Genomic DNA, 20,918 nt, shown 5'->3' on the forward strand with positions numbered 1-20,918 from the left:
CGTATGCATAATCCTAGAATATGCAGGATATTCAGTACTAGTTTGTCTAGAACAGGGGTGGGGGTGCAAGATTTTTTTTTGGGGGGGGGGGCCGGCGGCTGCAGAGGCACCAGGCTTTTCCCCACGGCATTTAAATTAAGTGCCGGGAGATCGCGTGAGTCCTCTGCAGTGTCTCCTAACTTGTCTTCGGCGACGCGTCGCCATGTCAACGCGGTGTGAAATGATGCCGCGGGGTCATGTGAAGCAACGCCATGGCAAAGCGTGCAAGTGATGCCGCAGATCACGGGACGTCACGTGACCCCGCGCGTCATTTGACAAAGATTTGACAAAGGGGGGTGGGGGGGAGGGCACGAGCACAGGAGTTGGCAGGCAGGGGGGGGGAGCAGCTTACAAAGTTTGCGCACCCCTGGTCTAGAACAGTGTTTTTCAACAGGAGTTCCCTAAGGGGTTCCCTGCAATTATCAGGTCATTTAAAAATTTTACCAAATACAGAAGAATTTACAATGCATCTGATCTCAGACACGCTATTAGAGAGGGTTTGGGTTCCTTACAATGTATCTAATCTCAGACACATTATTAGAGAGGGTTGGGGTTCCTTACAATGTATCTGATCTCAGACACACTATTAGAGAGGGTTGGGGTTCCTTACAATGTATCTGATCTCAGACACATTATTAGAGAGGGTTGGGACTCCTTACAATGTATCTGATCTCAGACACGCTATTAGAGAGGGTTGGGGTTCCTTACAATGCATCTGATCTCAGACATGCTATTAGAGAGGGTTGGGGTTCCTTACAATGTATCTGATCTCAGACGCTCTATTAGAGAGGTTTTAGGTTCCATAACATGCATCTGATCTCAGACATGCTATTAGAGAGGGTTGGGGTTCCTTACAATGTATCTGATCTCAGACGCTCTATTAGAGAGGGTTGGGACTCCTTACAGTGTATCTGATCTCAGACGCGATATTAGAGAGGGTTGGGAATCCTTACAATGTATCTGATCTCAGACACGCTATTAGAGAGGGTTGGGACTCCTTACAATACATCTGATCTCAGACGCTCTATTAGAGAGGGTTGGGGTTCCATAACATGCATCTGATCTCAGACATGCTATTTTAGAGGGCTGGGGTTCCTACAATGCATCTGATCACAGACGTGCTATTAGAGAGGGTTGGGGTTCTTCAGAATTTCATAATATAATTATTGAGTCCCTTAACCAAATTCTTTTTTAAAACACTGCTCTAGGAGCTCAGACACGAAGAATGCTGTGTCCTACTTCAACAATGCCACAGTTGCAGTGTCCACCGCTGAATTCTCAAGATGTTCTTTACAGTAATAATAAATGGTGCCCATTTGTAAAATGTTCTGTAGATGGGACTGAACTTCTGCTAAAGTTTCTGGTAACTGTTGAATGAACAAAGGGATTGTCCTTAACATCAGTGGGTGTACAGTAGGCAGCAAGACCGCTTTTGATCCTTTGTTTTCTGGAAGTCACCAAGATAATAATACCCTCAAATACCTGTTTCATCTCCATGGTATACGTAGCTACTCTGACTTGCTGGATTGTTATTGAACACTAGAGCCATTTAGAATGTCCTTTCTTTTCATATATAGGAACTATGTTATTATCACTTTGTTGCAGCAGGGAAAACAACACATTGGAATTCAATGCAGGAGTATGCCTCTTTGCCTCCAAAGTGGTTTAAATAAAATTAGTTTTAGGCCTTACAAGTGTTTTCTATGTATCCTAAAGCTGTACGATAAATAGAAGCAGACACATTTACATTTGATAGTATAGCTGCTTTATACCCTGTGAGAAATAGTTTTCCAGCCCGACCTGTTTGACAAACGACGAGATCTTGATGACTACTACATGGGAATAAAGTGGCAATATAAGGGGGTGAGACTCTGTCCCTGCAGGTTGCACTGTCACATCATGAAACATCATGTAAGCCCCCCAAAGAATCCCATTACTAGGGAACATCATGTAAGCCCCCCAAAGAATCCCATTACTAGGGAACATCATGTAATACCCCCAAAGAATCCCATTACTAGGGAACATCATGTAAGCCCCCCAAAGAATCCCATTACTAGGGAAACATTACAATATAAGACAACAAAAGTTTATAGAGTTTTCAGTCACCTTGATTTAACCTTTTATACAGGTGTGTGTGTGTTTGTGTGTTTGTGTGTATAGATACTGTAAATACTGTACAGTCACTTATACAGTACTATGCAGGTGAACCTTGAATTACCAAGAACATATTTAAGTTAATTGAAATATGCTTATTTTCTCTCTGGACCAAGCACAACTTACAGTACGTTTTATTAATTTAGCGGTTGATTGATAACACTCCATTCTTCTCCTCACTTTTAAAGCTTTACACTCTTCTGCCCCTCCTTACATCTCAGCCCTAATTTCTCATTATGCACCATCCAGACTCTTGCGTTCTTCTCAAGGATGTCTTCTTTCTACCCCCTTTGTATCTAAAGCCCTCTCCCGCCTTAAACCTTTTTCACTGACTGCCCCACACCTCTGGAATGCCCTTCCCCTCAGTACCCGACTAGCACCCTCTCTATCCACCTTTAAGACCCACCTTAAGACACACTTGCTTAAAGAAGCATATGAATAGCACTGTGGATATTCTGAACACATGATACATAAAGCTTGGCCCCCTGCAGACGCACTTAACAGAACTCCCTCCTACTGTCTCTGTACGTTCTCCCTACCTACCAATTAGACTGTAAGCTCCTCGGGGCAGGGACTTCTCTTCCTTAATGTTACTTTTATGTCTAAAGCACTTATTCCCATGATCTGTTATTTATATTATCTGTTATTTATTTGATCACCACATGTATTACTACTGTGAAGCGCTATGTACATTAATGGCGCTATATAAATAAAGACATACAATACAATACAATACAACAAGAAAGGCAATATATATATATATGTTATTTCTACAATGTACAATTCTATTACTGGTGATGCAAACAATACACAAGATGTGATGACTACAGTTAAAAAACTAAAAGCGGTCACTAGAAATGTGGAATAATACCCAGCTGTGCATTTTGAAATATGCACTAGATATTTTAACTCGTCATTGCCGAAGCGGCTGTCTTTCTGTCACTGAAGGGGTTAATACCATTCCCACATTGCTATCTTTGAGTTTGATATGACTGTGAGCAGAATATTCACTGTGTTGCTGCTGCTGCTTATTACTGGGTGGTAGGAGACTACGGAGGTTGGCAGAGTGCAAACAAAGAGACGTAACCTCTAGAGCAGAGGTGGGCAAACCGATTTTTCAATGTAACAACCGGTGTGGCGAATGAGAAGTGAGAATCGCCACACCATGCTCTTCGTTTACTTGCGTCACTACAAATTTTATCTCCCCTAAAAAAAATAACAGTTCAAGGTCGGGTCTAGACTCCAACTGAAGGCAGAGGGGTGTATTGGATGGCTGTGTTGCGTCAATGACTCATTCAGAAAGCGGAGACCAGCACACGCCGCCAGGAAAAAGTTTATTTTACTGTGTGAGCTGCAAACTCATATTCGCCACTTTCATGGCCAATTCGCTACTTGTGGCGATTGGCGACAGAGAGATTAGCTTTGTCTTCAGTGTGTAAAGCTACTCAGTATATTTATATCTACTATATATTTCTGAAAGCACTGTATGCCTGTCTGCGTGTCCTCTGTCCCTAGCGGCAATTGCATTGGAGCTTTGGCCCGTCACTCCGCCTCAGGCCAATGAGATGGCTTCCTTGGCCCGCCCGCCCCCGCACACCTCTCATTGGCCTGAGGCGGAGTGACGGGCCAAAAGTCCAACACACACACACACACACTTAGGGGTAGGGGGGGGGGTGTTACATACATTAGCAGCATGTATAACCCGGGATGTGGGGCTCACAATGTTAGCAGCACATCTCCGGGTCTCTTACCCGCCGGTCCCGGAGGCTCCGCCGCTTCCTCCCCGAACATCAGCCTGGAATCCAACTCATCACAGCCGCAGTGCGCGCCGCTCATCGGGACCCGCGCGCACCTCCTCCTCTCCCAGGGTCTCCCGTTTCCCGCGCTTTTTATTCCCCCCCCCCCCCGGTGCCGCTACAGTCAGCGGGAGAGCGGAGCGAGCGCCCGGGACACAGCGGGGGACTCTCACCTCACCACGGCTCTCACCACCCATAGGCCACTCCCTCACCCCGCGCTCTCCCTCACCCCACACCCACTCACCCCCCCCCCACACACACACACAGAGCACGCACTGTGCGGCTCTCCCCTCACACAGGCCGCTCCCCGTCCCCGAGGGCGCTCCTCCGGCTGTTTCCGACTTTCCCGTGAAAGGCACAGCACCTCCTCACCGGAGCGTCTCAGCCTCTCCGCTGAGGAGCCCGAGGTTGAGGAGGACGGCGGCCGGTACCGTAGGAACAGGAGCGCGGCCGTGTGCAAGGTGAGTAAAAGCAGGGGAATGGGTTATTTAACGCGTCCAAGACTCACCCTGCCCTTTGCCCCCCTACCCTCCCTACCCCCCTGCCCTTTGCCCATCCCTGCCCTTTGCCCCCCCCGCCCCTCCCTGCCCCCTGCCCTTTGCTCCCCTGCCCCCCGCCCTTTGCCCCTCCCTGCCCTTTGCCCCCTGCCCCTCCCTGCCCTTTGCCCCCCCGCCCCTCACTGCCCTTTGCCCCCCCGCCCCTCCCTGCCCTTTGCCCCCCTGCCCCTCCCTGCCCTTTGCCCCCCTGCCCCTCCCTGTCCTTTGCCCCCCTGCCCTTTGCCCTCCCCGCCCTTCCACGCCCCTTGGCCCCCCCCCCCCGCCCTTCCACGCCCCTCCCCCCCACCCTTCCACGCCCCTCCCCCCTTCCACTCCATGGCCCCTGCCCTTCCACGCCCGGGCAACGCCGGGTCTCTCAGCTAGTAGTATATATACTAGTACAGTATGTTTATTTTCTGACGTTGGAGATGAGGCGCCGTCTCACCTACAGTAAACATACAACAGAGTTTCAGAGCTGTAAATAATCTGCAATGCATTGCTAAAGGACATACTGTAAGTGTAATATCATATCATAAAATCCATTAGGACTTTATTGAAAGGGTATTGCAAGGTAGACGTGATTCCAGTGTTTTTCAACTAGGCTTCATAGTTACCCTTGGGTTCCCTGGGCATCTCTAAAGGGATCCTTGCAATATTCAGGTCATTTGAAAATTGTACAAAATACAGAAGAATATACAAAGCATCTGATCTCAGACGCGCTATTAGAGAGGGTTGGGGTTCCTTACAGTGCATCTGATCTCAGACGCGCTATTAGAGAGGGTTGGGGTTCCTTACAATGCATCTGATCTCAGGCACGCTATTAGAGAGGGTTGGGGTTCCTTACAGTGCATCTGATCTGAGACGTGCTATTAGAGAGGGTTTGGGGTTCCTTACAATGCATCTGATCTCAGACGCGCTATTAGAGAGGGTTGGGGTTCCTTACAATGCTTCTGATCTCAGATTGACTAATAGAGAGGGTTGGGGTTCCTCACAATGCATCTGATCTCAGATACGCTATTAGAGAGGGTTGGGGTTCCTCACAATACATCTGATCTCAGGCGCGCTATTAGAGAGGGTTGGGGTTCCTCACAATGTATCTGATCTCAGACGCGCTATTAGAGAGGGTTGGGGTTCCTTACAATGCATCTGATCTCAGACGCGCTATTGGAGATGATTGGGGTTCCTTACAATGCATCTGATCTCAGACGCACTATTAGAGAGGGTTGGGGTTCCTTACAATGCATCTGATCTCAGACGCGCTATCAGAGAGGGTTGGGGTTCCTCACAATGCATCTGATCTCAGACGCGCTATCAGAGAGGGTTGGGGTTCCGCAGAATTTCACAATATAATTATAGGGCTCCTTAACTAAAAAAAAAATTTTTAAACACTGTGCTAATATAAGGGGCTGTAGGGGGATGTTAAACTATAGGGAGATATGAGATAAGTTCTTTAGTGCTGAATGCATTTGTGTCTCCCAGTCTACATGGTGGGTACAAAGAAAAAGAATGACAAATGTGTGGAAAATGCGCACGTGCTTTGAGATAAGGAAACCTCACAGAGAATGAACCCTTTTGTCTGCAAAGAGTTTCTCTGCAGAACCCTCTGGGAGCAAAATTATTGGACAGACTAGAAGGGTAAATGTGTCCTTATCTGCATGTAACTTCTCTGTAACGGTATGTGATTGAACAATTACACATATAACAAGAAAGACAGTTTAAATCTATGAGAACTTCAAATGTCTAGTAATAGTTCTTAAAGGGTGTGATAGCTAGCCAGCAATATGATGGGGTTCTGAAGAATGCAAACGTATTCTCTTAAATATTTATTTTAATATTATTATTTATATTATTATAATATTAAATATTGCAATCATTATTTACATACATAATAAAGGAGAGGCACACATTAATGTATATCCTTCCTCAGACTTTATTAGTCTTAAAATAATCTTAGACATGTAACAGAATTATGAGTTGAATTGGTATAGTGAAAGAGCCCTGCAAAATAACGTTACTGAATATAATACAAGCATTTAACATTTACGCATTAAATCACGTCAGAATCATTCCATAAGCCACAGTTACAGGCTGTTATATAGATATACAGTACACATGCATACCATATTATATAACCTGTTTTTTTCCCCCCATTCATTTAGTAAAGCTGTACCTAATGTTGTGAATGTATGCAGAATGGTTTACTAATACGCATATAAAGCCAATTCTAAAGACGCCGAAAACTGATCAGAAAGGAATTAGGTGTTTAATTTATAGCATCATTATCTTTTCAGAATTTTTTACAAATATCTATTACCTTAAGTATGAACAGAAATTCCTCTACATGCGCTACCAACATTACACCCCGAAAGCATGCATTTATTTGCAGGAAAAGCACCGAACCTGACGAAGGGGTATGTTTCCCTGAAAGATTGTGCTTTTCCTGCAAATAAATGTAAACGTTTTGAATGTCCTTTTGACTTGGGTGAAATGTCGTTCATGCGTGCAGAGGGCTTTCTGCGGGGGATTTGCTTGGATTCCCCTGCTGCCTGCCTGGCACTGGGGAAATGTCTTACATTCTATAAGTGAGTGAATGTTTGCTCCATATTCTCTCAACTCTATTACCTTACAAAGAGTTACAGATAAAGGTGCCATCCATCAGAAACATTAAGGCGCAAAACACAGGAAAGCAAGATGCTGAAAATATGAATCACAGTTTTGCTTTTTATTTCCTTAAGAAAACAAATAAAATGCATGAAATTGTTGACCAACAAAACCGTTAATTTCCATGAGAAAAAAAACCCAGTCACTTTTTAATCACTCACAACCTCTAAAATGCAACTAGGTATCTTAGAAGTGCTCTAGCATAACAAAAAAAGAAAGAGAAGTATTATTGTACAACCATAAAGTGACTTATTAAAATGCAACATTAACAACATTTTATTATTTTTAAAATAGGCAATTAACTAAACCCATTCACTGACAAAGTCCAGCAAATGAACAAAAACAGAATTGCATGAAGAAAAGTTTACTCTGTGCATAAAGGTACGTTTGGAGTTAAACTGACACTAATTTGACCTTGAATTTCTTTGCGTGAATATAGTAGTGTACTTTATACAGTAGTCTATTATTGTATAATGCATCTATTCATATATCTATTAATGTACCTACACTGCCCCATATGTCAGCTAATGCGCCTAATATAATGGTGGTATCCAACCCATCATTTTCTTCCACCATTTTATTCAAAGCTCTGCGGGTGTGAAGTGCCATAAGCCTCACCGGATAACGATCTTGCTTAACAGGCTTTTGATATTTGATGGAGCAGGGGGAAGAAAACACTGCATTGCACAAAGAAACCCATTCTTTGCCTTGATACGCAGACCCCAATAAAGTTAATCTGGTTGACACGGCGAACCAACGCAGCTAGTGCAATACCTATGTCCTACATGAAATGATAACACAAAAGATGGCAGATTGTGCACCTTTTTCCTAATCAAGCATTGCGAGCCCTGCTTCTGGGAGATTTAAAGTTCAGCTTCACCAAATCCCCCAACACTGCAATGTATAGATTTTGTGTCACCTCTGCAGCCCAGTCTCCTTACCTGATTTCCTTGGGAAGTGGTATCTGCTTTCTGAAGTATTCCACTGCTGTTGTTACTGGGAAGAAAAGAACAAGGCTGGGTTTGTTCGCTAAAGGTAATCTGTACCTTTGCTGCTCATGCAGAACACATTCTATGCTAGACACAAAGGAATCTGCTTTATGCGCCTTAAAATATAAGAATGTTTGCAATGTCAATGTCCGTGTTATATAATAAATATATATCAATGCCTATTGCTAACGGCATGTATATTTCAACCCATGTTATGAATATGGCTGCGATTTGCAGTATGCTATGGGAGGGTCAACATTCTTTTAGAGTGCCTCTGAAACATATTATTCCATAATTAATGCTGTGACAAAGCAAATTATGTCAAACAGCAGTGCAAGATCCCATATAATTAATACACTGTGCTGGGGCTCTAATACTGATATTATCAAGAAGAACAAAATATAGAATGTGCATAGAAGTGGCAGTGTTCTTTTTTGGATTATTGGGTTAAAAAATTAATAAATAAAAAACATATCACAGAATTGTAAAATTAATATTCAATATACTTATATGCACACTTCAAACCACTAGAATAACCTCAGTTGCTTCTCTTTGGAATGGCTGTTTCATTAAGTTACTGCACTGCAGGCAGTGAGAGGTTGTGTAGAGGTTATAAGAGGATACACAGAAGGTGCTCTAATATACAGTAAAGGCAACTTTTTCGGGGAGATAACACAAATTCTACAGTTCTGCCAGCAACTTCTAGGTCAGGCAATCTAACTAGTCTTTAGCACAAAGATTTATCTAGGTACTGTATGCTGCATTTGTAACAAGCAATGAAAATGAACACACAGGGAAGGAGATACTCACCTCTCTGAAGGTTCACTAGTTGATGAGTTGGGGCTTGCAGTGTTCTCTGAGGGAAAGGCTGTGATGGAAACAAATGTTATATATTCAAGACTGAGTCGCACTTTATCATGGTCTCATATCTACAATATTTATTCAAAACCAGACAACCTTTGCTTATTATGATTGAACTCAATTAAAGAGACAAAAGTTTACCTTCCACACTATAAATTAACTAACAGCTTATACTCTAAAATAGCCACAAATTGCAATAGAAATTAAGAGGATTTCACTGTTTTCAACATTCACTGCGTAGTAAGAATTGAACTTAACATTATTGCACAATTACATGCCAGAATATTTCAAACCAATGTCCCACTTTCATCTACAAGAAGCTTTAGGGCTACCAAGAGAAGCATAGCCTTCATAACTGGGATATGTTTATAGCTTAAGATATACCATCCATGGAAAGTTCCCTGTCTTTAGGAGATCAGATGCTCACCTTGTGGGACCCAGAGAGAAGACAGCAAGAAGGTAAACAGAGTGACTGTGCTTGAGAAGTGAAGCTCCATCCGTCCTGGCTTCTGTCTCAATTCACCCTGAAACCTGCCTTCTGCAGTTTGAACGAGGGAACCTTGCTGCTTAGGAGTGCCAGGCACACATCTCTAAAGTGAACTCGAATGACCAGGTGGGATGCAGGCTCCTTGCGTCCACTGGTGCTCAGTCTCTCTCTCTTCTTCTAATGCAATGGTCTGAGCTTGTGTTACAGGGCTCAGCTAGTATTACAGCTTCAACCCCACCAAGCCTTTTTTTCATTACTTTATTGAAAACTAACAAATAACAGCTCAGAAAAAAAGTCACACTTGAATAAGAAACCAAGATGTTATCAGCACATCCTATGCAAAGAAGAAGAAAAAAAACAACCTTTACCGACCTTTAATTACAAAAAAACACAGGGGTTCAGGAATTATGTTGCAATCATTTTTGCAAGAGGAATTGTAGAATATATTGTTATTTTAAAAAACCTCTTCAAAATATCTCTAGTGCAGTTTCACTTATTAACATGTATTACATTTGCAATAATGAGCTCTTATCCATATATAGCAATATAACATATGTTCTACTTCTTTAAAGGAGCAATCTAAGCTGGGGTTTAAAAAAATAAATTATACACAAGATTGAAGCAGGGGTCTCTGGAGTGGAACCCCATTAATTTCAGCTCTGAAACCCCCCTGCTCTCAGAGATACAGAACCAGGTGCCGGTATCTCCTGCAACTTCAAAGCGTCCGTGTCACGTGGGCCAATAGGAACCGCTCCGGATGATGTCACGGCTTCCTATTGGCCAGCAAGACACGGGAGCTTTGAAAAGCGGCAATATATATGAACTTGCACCCCATCTGGAGTTATCTCCGGGAACAGGGGGTCCCCAAAAATAAATGGGGCTCAGCTCCAGAGACCCCTTGTTTCAATCATATGTAAAAAAATAAAAATACAGCCAACTTGGATTGCCTCTTTAATTCTTTTGCTGCACATACCAATGTAGTCCAAGGGTCGGTCGTACTCACTTCAAGAAATCCACTTCTGCTCTGTTATTTTTAATCTGCTCGTGGCACATCGGGTTTAAACCAGCGGTGGTCCCTGCGTCTAAATGGGACTCGCGCTGTGTGAAGTCTACGGGCTGCACCTGTCTGTAAGAGACGCGCACTAAGAGTGAGAAGGAATCAGTCACGCTACCTCCGCGCCTCTAACAGGTGATCGCACAACTTTTATTTTATTTTAATAACAGTATTGAAGCAGGGGGGTCTCTGGAGCTGAACCGCATTCATTTCAGATCCGGGGACCCCCTGCTTCCCGATTTACAGGGCCCGTTATGGGGTGCCGGTATCCCCGCAATGTTTAAATTCTCCCGTGTCATGGCCCATGTGACCGGGATATTTAAACAATATTTAACCACCCTCCCAAGGCCAACTACCCCCACCCCCTCTACCCATTGATTGTCACAGTGGTAAACCATGCCCATAATATGGGCATGGTTTGCCAGAATGGCAATAAATAAGCAACCTAAAAAAAACAAGTACCAAATAAAATACACTACATTTCAATAAAAATAAAAAACATTTGCCAGTAAACGGATTGATTGGCACAATGGTAAATCCACTTTCAACTTTGACAGTCAATGGGCAACCTAAAAAAAAAACAAGCACCAAATAAAATATACGACATTTAAGTAAAAAAAAAAACATTTGCCAAAAAATGCATTAAATGTCACTGTGCTTATTTATACCTAGAAATGGGCATAGAGAAACACATTGGCAGTTAATGGCCAACCTAAAAAGAAATACTGTACACAATTAAATAAAGTGCAATCAATGTGTTTCTTACCTTTGCTGGATTCACCCTCTGAATTCTACTCTGGCACCAACTGTTGACACATGACATTATGCTCAACATCAGCCGATGCCCAGAAGACCATGGTCCTCTATGGATTGAAGAGAAGTCTCCGGTAAGTTCTCTTTTTCCTCCTTTCCTTCTTCTTTCTTTTCTTCTGTCTTCTCTTCTTTAGAATCCTAAGGGGCCCGGAGATGTTGCCTTGACGTCTTCTTCGGCTCAAATGAGATGGGACAGGCCTTATATATGGCTTGTGATGTCACATTTGAATGTCAAATGGTTCACCCCCAATCCGATTGTTTGGTGTACCATGTGACAGCTTCTATTTTTTTTAAGGGATGTGACGTCATCATAAAGGGAGGGAAGCATATCTTTCATGATTGGCTGGCCTTCCATTAATTTCAGCCCCAGGGACCCCTTGCTTCACGAGTTAAAGGCCCCGTTATGGGGTGCCGGTATCACTCTGCATTGTTTAAATACCCAGTCACGTGGGCTGTGAATTAAAACATTGCTGGGATATCGGCACCCCGGAACGGAGCCTGTAACTCAGGAAGCAGGGAGTCCCCAAGGCTGAAATTAATGTGATTCAGCTCCGGAGAACCCCTGCCTCAATACCGTATTATTCAAATAAAATAAAAGGCACGTGATCGCCTGTTAGAGGCGTGTAGGTGGACTGATTCAGTCTCACTCTTAGTGCGCGTCTCTTACAGACAGGTGCCGTAAAAGTAGGATTCACACAGCACGAGTCCGATTCAGACACAGGGACCCCTCTGCTGTGTTAATCCCAATGGGCCATTACAGCCTGCTATGGACTGTCCAGCGGAGTGTCCTCGCTTTTGCACACTGTGTTCTGTCCCATGCCCGCGGGAGCTGCCAGAGAGGAAAGACTGCATCTGCACAACGTTCCCTGTACGTTATGAGAGCTAGCATGCCGGCTTACGTCTTACATGGTACGTCATGCTGTGTTTGCTAGTTTTCTCATCGGAGGACGCAGTCACTGATCAGTGGTGAACGCAATCAAAACGGAAGTGGAGCCTCTCTCACTTCTGTTCATGTCACTGGGGGACGGTTGTGACCCCATGATTGCTACTCCAAGTGATCCCGCCGTCGCGATCCTGGACCCCAAAAACAATAAGTAATATAAATAGGATAGGAACAATAGGCTAAAGCACTCCAATGCCATGAATAAAAGAATAAAGCAAGCCAAACCACTAATCCAAGGTATAAGAAATGAGTAATGGTATTAGTACATAATAACCACTAGTATGGGTACTATCCTCCTGAAGACAGGTGGTAGATGAAACAAGTCCACCCACCATCAGTCTCATTGGCAGGTTCCCCTGAAATATAAACAATACTCACAAATCCTAGGAGTGGTAGGCAGGCTGTGCAGCTTCCAATATGTAGTAAACAGGAATAAATGGAGAACAAAGCGCACAAGCAAAAACGGAGCAGGAAGGACCCAGAATCAAAAATAAATTAAAAGGGCACTTTAATGTGACAAAAGACCCATCCAACGCGTTTCGAACGTCACAGCGTTCTTTTTCAAAAAAGAACGCTGTGACGTTCGAAACGCGTTTGATGGGTCTTTTGTCACATTAAAGTGCCCTTTTAATTTATTTTTGATTTGGGTCCTTCCTGCTCCGTTTTTGCTTGTGCGCTTTGTTCTCCATGTATTCATATAAATAGGATAGGAAAGAGGCAGTAAGTGCAATGTTTGGTGCGCTACGTTGGATTGCTTTTCTGCATTAGCACACTAATACTCAATCCTATACTCAACACAGTCACGCCTCAGTAAGTTCCTCTCCTTGGACATGTGACTGGTAAGCCAATAGCAAAGCTGGTGAAGGAGGGATGGACTATGAGGGGGGATCAGCCTAAAGAGCAAGGGGCAGCCGTGACAGAGATCAGAACCGCTCAGAGCTGAGTGTGGGTCTCGATCCATAGCCTCCTGTGAGATGGGATCTGCACGTCTCCCACGTGGAGGGCTGAGAGATGATAAGCGGAGAGTCCAGATACTGAGAGCTGGAGGCCAGAGAGAGATGGCTGACAGTTGGGATCCCCTGACACACTATAGGAATATTGGTAATGTAATAACCCCTATGAGAAGTACAGGCCGACAACCTAGAGTGACATACAAGAGCTCCACTGGGTACCGGTACTACTAATATAGGCCTGACCACCCAGTTTTGGGAGGCCTATCACATTGACTACAATACACACACACACATGCACAGCGTTTAGGTGAACTGTAATGATATGACTTGTATTGTGCTTTCTATGCAGTGATCCTATTACTAAGGTTCATGAGGTTACTGATTACCTGTTTGCATATCTAACTATTCGTTTCATAAACCTATATGTATATATCCCCAAGTATTGTGTCCCCTTTTACTGGCCCCACGCAAGGGTGGCAGCTGACTTAAGTTTACAAACTTAGGCCCCCACGTCAGCGTCAGGTGTAAAGTCTGAAATATTGTGAAAAGAGAGGGGTTACATTAAGAAAGCACATTTCAAGGCACAAAGGTCTTAAGGGGTGATGTATCAAAGTTCCCCGGCAAAAATTATAATTTCGACTTGTTTTGCCCAGTTTTGTAGCCTCGGATGCTTCAAGCCTTATCCATCAAGGCAAAGAAAAGTGTGCTTTGTCACACAGCAGTTTTCTTTATTTTTTTCTACTGGCAGATGGTGAGATGTAAGAATATACTTACATTTCTTACATTTAAACCTAGACCGCTGTCTTGGGAGGCAGGTATCCCAACTTAGATTTTGTACACTTTGTTGATGCTGAAAATCGGAGTTACAATTGCGATACATATGTAGCACCTTTCCCCCCACCCTAAGTGAGATCATATAGCTACCGGTGTATTCTGGTGCGGTGCATACCTGTTTGGTGGAACAGCAGGCCCTGAGAACTCCGCGATGGTATGGGGAGGCATTAGGACAGGCGCTCAGTGATGATCCTTATAGCGCAGCGCCTCCAGCCGGTGAGGATCCTGGTAGCGCAGCGCCTCCAGCCGGTGAGGATCCTGGTAGCGCAGCGCCTCCAGCCGGTGAGGATCCTGGTAGCGCAGCGCCTCCAGACGGTGAGGATCCTGGTAGCGCAGCGCCTCCAGCTGGTGAGGATCCTGGTGCAGTGAGGATGGTCCACACTGGAAACTCAGGTAGTGGCCCAGTCAAGTAGCAACAACAGATGAATTCAGCTGAGTCTTTATTAGCAACATACATGTAGTCATGACAGGCTCATTCCCTGAAATAGTACCCACAGGTCTTGAGGCCCTGCAGGCCCCTTCTCAGCTCCTTTACCCCTTGATTGGATAATGGGTAAGTGCTTCCACTCCACATGGGGAGGGAAGAGAGCTCCTCACTTCTGGGAGAGTGTTAGCTTATGTACCCCAAGGGAGGAGCTTGTAACCCTGCCGCATAACAGGTCCGAAACTGACAAGTATCACATCATGGGCATGTGACCCAGCCAGTATCCTCCCCAGGGATGACACTCTTTGGTTGTTATTAGGCCAGCCCCTGGATACAGCAATAGTGTATCCAGGCTGCAACAACGAGCTAGTCTTCCATGAGAGAGCGTATCCACCACAGTGCCTGTGTCTAACAGGACTTATACAGTTAGGGCCAAAGATAAGATGATAGCCAGGGGACTAGGCTACACATAGAAATTATCACGGAAACATTGTGGAATGCTCATAACACATAAGCAAGTAAGTTAGTGAAGAGAAAGGTAGAAAATCCTTAGCTGGAGTACCCTTTAGGTATCAGATAATGAGGCACATCTCACATGAAACCAATTGAACTGGAAACATCCCACTCAGCACTGCCGTACAGACACATATAGTGTAATGAACGAGATCAATCTCAAGGACTCACATGTAGTGCAGCATCCTTGGGTGGTGACCCACATCCTCAGGTACAGGTGTGCTTCCATCTTTCTTCAGGGATAAAAACAGGAGCAAAAAGACACAGCACTACATCCAGATGGGATAAATTATCAAAAAAGGAGAGCGTCCCCAAAGTGAAAAAAAAGGCTAATTTATTAAATCATGGAAAAAACAGCACACAGGCAGGAGGCCCACACCTCAACAATTTTATTTTGTCGCACGACGGCCGGGTCACGTTCAGCCAATAAGGGTGAACCGCTCACGTGACGACATGGCACGCCTCCGACACGCCTCCCTGTCGTGTCTCCTCCAGATCCCTAGGCCAGGGACCGCCTGTGCAGTAGGAGCGCCTGACGCCACGCACTCCTACTGTATCCAAGGCCTAAGCTACCTGTGAGAAGCTGGTCTGAGAACCTCAGGTCTGATGTACTTCAGTGTGCACCCTTAAAAATGGGCCTAGGGACCCGTATAATAAAGGTTAAGCCTGGTCCCTTGCCCTTCCTTTCCTGGGGCTCACCCAGCCACCGGACGCCTGAGCTACCCTGTTTAATATACCCGGTAGCCCCTTGCATACCCTGTAACTTTAATCCGTTTATTCCTCACCATTCATCTCATCATTTATTTTTTTAAGTAAATGCAGGTCTCGACACAAAGCGGCATTGCTATACTTTCCAGTCAGTTTTAGAATAACTGTAATTAAATACAATTATGTTGTTACACAAGAGACCGACAGGAATAAAAACCCCAGTTTAATAATAAATGGTTGCATTAAATGAACAAAGGTTGTACACATGCAGTTTACAGATATTTCATGGACAGCCAGATATATTATTATGGGCATAAGTAACATTTACAGTCTAGTAAAACCTTTGGCATGTTTTTATGACCATATATATTTATATTATAAAACATTAAGGTAAAAACAATAGAGTGAGGTGCTGAATTATAGAAACAGGATCTATACACCAGGAAAAAATATCTAAAAGGGTGAAACAAAACATCGAATACATAAAATGCTCCACAATTAGTAGTGTTTAATCGAGGAAAGAACAATGGATAAAACAGGACAAAGGACAAGTCAAAAATAAATCAAATTAATCCAAGTCCAAGGTAAGAAAAAATCCCCCCAAATTCAGTCCACGTGAAATTCAATAATGTTAGTTCAATGAGTACGTTTGGTAAGTCATTATTGGTTAGGTGCCTGTCTTGGTTAGGATTGCAGGTGATGCTTCCTGGTGGGTTAGGGTTAGGATTGCAGGTGATGCTTTCTGTTGGGTTAGGGTTAGGATTGCAGGTGATGCTTCCTGTTGGGTTAGGGTTAGGATTGCAGGTGATGCTTCCTGGTGGGTTAGGGTTAGGATTGCAGGTGATGCTTCCTGGTGGGTTAGGGTTAGGATTGCAGGTGATGCTTCCTGGTGGGTTAGGGTTAGGATTGCAGGTGATGCTTCCTGTTGGGTTAGGGTTAGGATTGCAGGTGATGCTTCCTGTTGGGTTAGGGTTAGGATTGCAGGTGATGCTTCCTGGTGGGTTAGGGTTAGGATTGCAGGTGATGCTTCCTGTTGGGTTAGGGTTAGGATTGCAGGTGATGCTTCCTGGTGGATTAGGGTTAGGATTGCAGGCGATGCTTCCTGGTGGGTTAGGGTTAGGATTGCAGGGGATGCCTCCTGGTGGATTAGGGTTAGGATTGCAGGCGATGCTTCCTGTTGGGTTAGGGTTAGGATTGCAGGTGATGCTTCCTGGTGGGTTAGGGTTAGGATTGCAGGCGATGCTTCCTGGTGGGTTAGGGTTAGGATTGCAGGCGATGCTTCCTGTTGGGTTAGGGTTAGGATTGCAGGCGATGCTTCCTGTTGGGTTAGGGTTAGGATTGCAGGCGATGCTTCCTGTTGGGTTAGGGTTAGGATTGCAGGCGATGCTTCCTGTTGGGTTAGGGTTAGGATTGCAGGTAGTGCTTCCTGTTGGGTTAGGGTTAGGATTGCAGGCGATGCTTCCTGGTGGGTTAGGGTTAGGATTGCAGGTGATGCTTCCTGGTGGGTTAGGGTTAGGATTGCAGGTGGTGCTTCCTGTTGGGTTAGGGTTAGGATTGCAGGTGGTGCTTCCTGTTGGGTTAGGGTTAGGATTGCAGGTGATGCTTCCTGGTGGGTTAGGGTTAGGATTGCAGGTGATGCTTCCTGGTGGGTTAGGGTTAGGATTGCAGGTGATGCTTCCTGGTGGGTTAGGGTTAGGATTGCAGGTAATGCTTCCTGGTGGGTTAGGGTTAGGATTGCAGGTAATGCTTCCTGGTGGGTTAGGGTTAGGATTGCAGGTGATGCTTCCTGGTGGGTTAGGATTGCAGGTGATGCTTCCTGGTGGGTTAGGATTGCAGGTGATGCTTCCTGGTGGGTTAGGGTTAGGATTGCAGGCGATGCTTCCTGTTGGGTTAGGGTTAGGATTGCAGGCGATGCTTCCTGTTGGGTTAGGGTTAGGATTGCAGGTGATGCTTCCTGTTGGGTTAGGGTTAGGATTGCAGGTGGTGCTTCCTGTTGGGTTAGGGTTAGGATTGCAGGTGATGCTTCCTGTTGGGTTAGGGTTAGGATTGCAGGTGGTGCTTCCTGTTGGGTTAGGGTTAGGATTGCAGGTGGTGCTTCCTGTTGGGTTAGGGTTAGGATTGCAGGTGGTGCTTCCTGTTGGGTTAGGGTTAGGATTGCAGGTGATGCTTCCTGTTGGGTTAGGATTGCAGGTGATGCTTCCTGGTGGGTTAGGATTGCAGGTGATGCTTCCTGGTGGGTTAGGGTTAGGATTGCAGGCGATGCTTCCTGTTGGGTTAGGGTTAGGATTGCAGGCGATGCTTCCTGTTGGGTTAGGGTTAGGATTGCAGGTGATGCTTCCTGTTGGGTTAGGGTTAGGATTGCAGGTGGTGCTTCCTGTTGGGTTAGGGTTAGGATTGCAGGTGATGCTTCCTGTTGGGTTAGGGTTAGGATTGCAGGTGGTGCTTCCTGTTGGGTTAGGGTTAGGATTGCAGGTGGTGCTTCCTGTTGGGTTAGGGTTAGGATTGCAGGTGGTGCTTCCTGTTGGGTTAGGGTTAGGATTGCAGGTGATGCTTCCTGTTGGGTTAGGGTTAGGATTGCAGGTGATGCTTCCTGTTGGGTTAGGGTTAGGATTGCAGGTGGTGCTTCCTGTTGGGTTAGGGTTAGGATTGCAGGTGATGCTTCCTGGTGGGTTAGGGTTAGGATTGCAGGTGATGCTTCCTGGTGGGTTAGGGTTAGGATTGCAGGTGATGCTTCCTGTTGGGTTAGGGTTAGGATTGCAGGTGATGCTTCCTGGTGGGTTAGGGTTAGGATTGCAGGTGATGCTTCCTGTTGGGTAATACTCCACTCCCAGGTTAGATCTAGAAACTGTTGTTTTGCTTGGTTACTGTAAATGTCTTTGTTCAGTCTACAGCAGGTATGGCCAACTCCAGTCCTCAAGAGCTACCAACACGTCAGGTTTCAGGATATCCCTGCTTCAGCACAGGTGGTGCTCACCTGTCGTTGACTGAGCAACTGATTGAGCCACCTGTGCTGAAGCAGGGATATCCTGGAAACCAGACTTGTTGGTGGCCCTTGGGGACTGGAGTTGGCCACCCCTGGTTTACACCATATTGGCTTGTTTTGTTTGCGCTTCTTTTATGGATCAAATATGTTTACATTACCGTCGCTTAATAACGCGTTTCAATGCACTCCGCGCCCTGAGCAACTGCAATAACATTAGTGGGAGCAGAGAGTCCATGGGCCTCGAGTATAAAACTCCTGGTATAAATGAAACGGAGAGTAAGACAGAGAAACCCATTTGGGGCAGATTCAGCTGGAGAGAAGAGGTTAAGCACAGCAACCACATGGTGTCACAAAGTCCTAAAGTGTGCGCACATTTTGGAGCAATGCTCCAGATCGCGATACTTGATACATATCCCCCATAGAATTTAGAGTCAATTAAAAGCCTTGCTAATGTACTAAAGCCATGGAGGAAAAAACAGTCGTATCTCACAGTCAGGTTTGCTTTATTTTTGACTTTGCCTGGAGGTCACCAAAGCCCGATGCGGGGAAGCGCATCCGATCTGGTGGTAAGCGGCAGCTCTGGAACGATACCCCGCATGGTGGTGTGATGACTCCCAGCCATCGAGCCTTAGAACGCAGTAGCGTTGACACTGCAGGACAGCATTCGTAATTGGAGAACCCCAACAACAATTCTGCGTTGTTGTCTTAAGAAGACTTGACGATTGGAAAAAGTGGAGTCATGCCCAGAATTGCTTTTTGCATGTTCATTTTCACTGACTGCTAAAAGAGCAAATGCTCAGGCTGACCTTTAGATAAGGCCGGAACGGAGGTGGGGGTGAAGACATGCCAGGTGGATTCATGCTTCATGTGTCTTAGTCTTTTGTAAAGTAAACGTTTCCGCGTGGCTCCCAATTAATTTTCGTATTTATGAATACTTTACAACACGATTATTGGTATCTTAAATACTTTAGTGTACAATGCATTCAATTGTACATTATTTCTAACGCGATCCGCTTATAACGCAATGGTATTCTTTGGACCCCAAGCACAGCGTTATAAGGGGGTTGAGCTGTATATATATATGATGTGGTGGGTTCTGGGGTTAGAGCTTGCTGGGATTGTGTGTTCCCTACATTAAATGCTTTTTTACTAAGTCTGTTAACATTAAGTCATTACAAATGTGCTCTTCAAGTTGCTAGTCCGTTATTATAACCACGAATTGCTAATAATACAATAATGCTATTGCAGCGGTAAACTGTAAAAAAAAAGCCACATTATTGGGAAAGAGAGGATCATTTGTGGGGACAAGTGGAGAAGGACATTTAGTCACTGTTGGCTCTCCGCGATCAAGTCTCCACCGGCACTCGGCCGCAGAGTTAACCTCTGCCGCAGCCACACTGTTGCTGGACGCTCATCATGTTAAGTTCGTTTAAGGGTTAATTTAGTGGGTTAGGGTAGGGGGTTAAGGATAGGGTTTTATGGTAGGGGGTTAAGGTTTTTAGGGTAGGGGGCAACATTAGTATTAGAAGTTAAGATTAGGGATTTTTAGGGTAATAGTTAAGGTAAGGTAAGGTTGGCGGCAAAGCGGCCAGCGGTGAGATGTCCCAGTGGCGAGGTGAGTGGCGGCTAAACGCCTGGGGAGATTTTGTCGCAGCAAAATGGCCTCAACCAAGTGTCCTAGCCTGGGGACAAGTACTTGCAGTTCATTTGAATGCAATATACTACTTGGGGTTGAGCAATTACATGCAGATCATTACCCAGAATCCCTTGCTGCAGTGGAAGCACTGTATGCTAAGAGATAATGGGGAAAAGCAGTGCTGCAGACCTGTCTGAGACACTTGACTGTGCTCACAAGTTATATTTGTATTTGCTGTATATTGTACGGGAGAGGGCTTTTTACTCCCCATCAACGTATTTTGTATACCTTAGTAAAGTCATTTCTACGAGCGTAATTTCTAGTGTCACACTTTTGCTTTTTCATACTGCCTGAAAGCGGCTTAAGAGTAATGTATATGACTATATATTCAGGGGGCAAACCGCTGATACAGGAGTAGTTACTTCTTCATGAAAAAGGGCATACAGTATGCCTCACTCATTAAAATAAGAAACGTCTTCTAAACTGGGGTGTGTTCCAGTGTGTTCAGGCCCTCATTCTCTCCCGTCTCGATTA

The 20,918-nt window shown here is 44.9% G+C and overlaps 1 protein-coding gene across 2 annotated transcripts in view; it reads right to left on the minus strand.

Moving 5' to 3' along the window:
- OTOG (otogelin) overlaps nt 1-9,726 on the minus strand; it is a 214,438-nt gene extending 204,712 nt beyond the window's left edge. The window contains exons 1-3 of one of the 2 annotated variants that reach the window (XM_075567700.1): nt 9,464-9,726; nt 8,986-9,043; nt 8,128-8,182 (exon numbers count right to left, since the gene is read on the minus strand). In XM_075567700.1, the coding sequence (XP_075423815.1) occupies nt 8,128-8,182; nt 8,986-9,043; nt 9,464-9,533 (183 nt within the window). In that variant the 5' untranslated portion in view covers nt 9,534-9,726. The remainder of the gene's footprint in view (nt 1-8,127; nt 8,183-8,985; nt 9,044-9,463) is intronic. The other variant, XM_075567699.1, reaches the window with a different exon arrangement.
- Nucleotides 9,727-20,918: the final 11,192 nt, after the last annotated feature.

The sequence above is a fragment of the Ascaphus truei genome, chromosome 12 (genome assembly GCF_040206685.1).
Source record: "Ascaphus truei isolate aAscTru1 chromosome 12, aAscTru1.hap1, whole genome shotgun sequence".
In the NCBI taxonomy this organism is placed as follows: domain Eukaryota; kingdom Metazoa; phylum Chordata; class Amphibia; order Anura; family Ascaphidae; genus Ascaphus; species Ascaphus truei.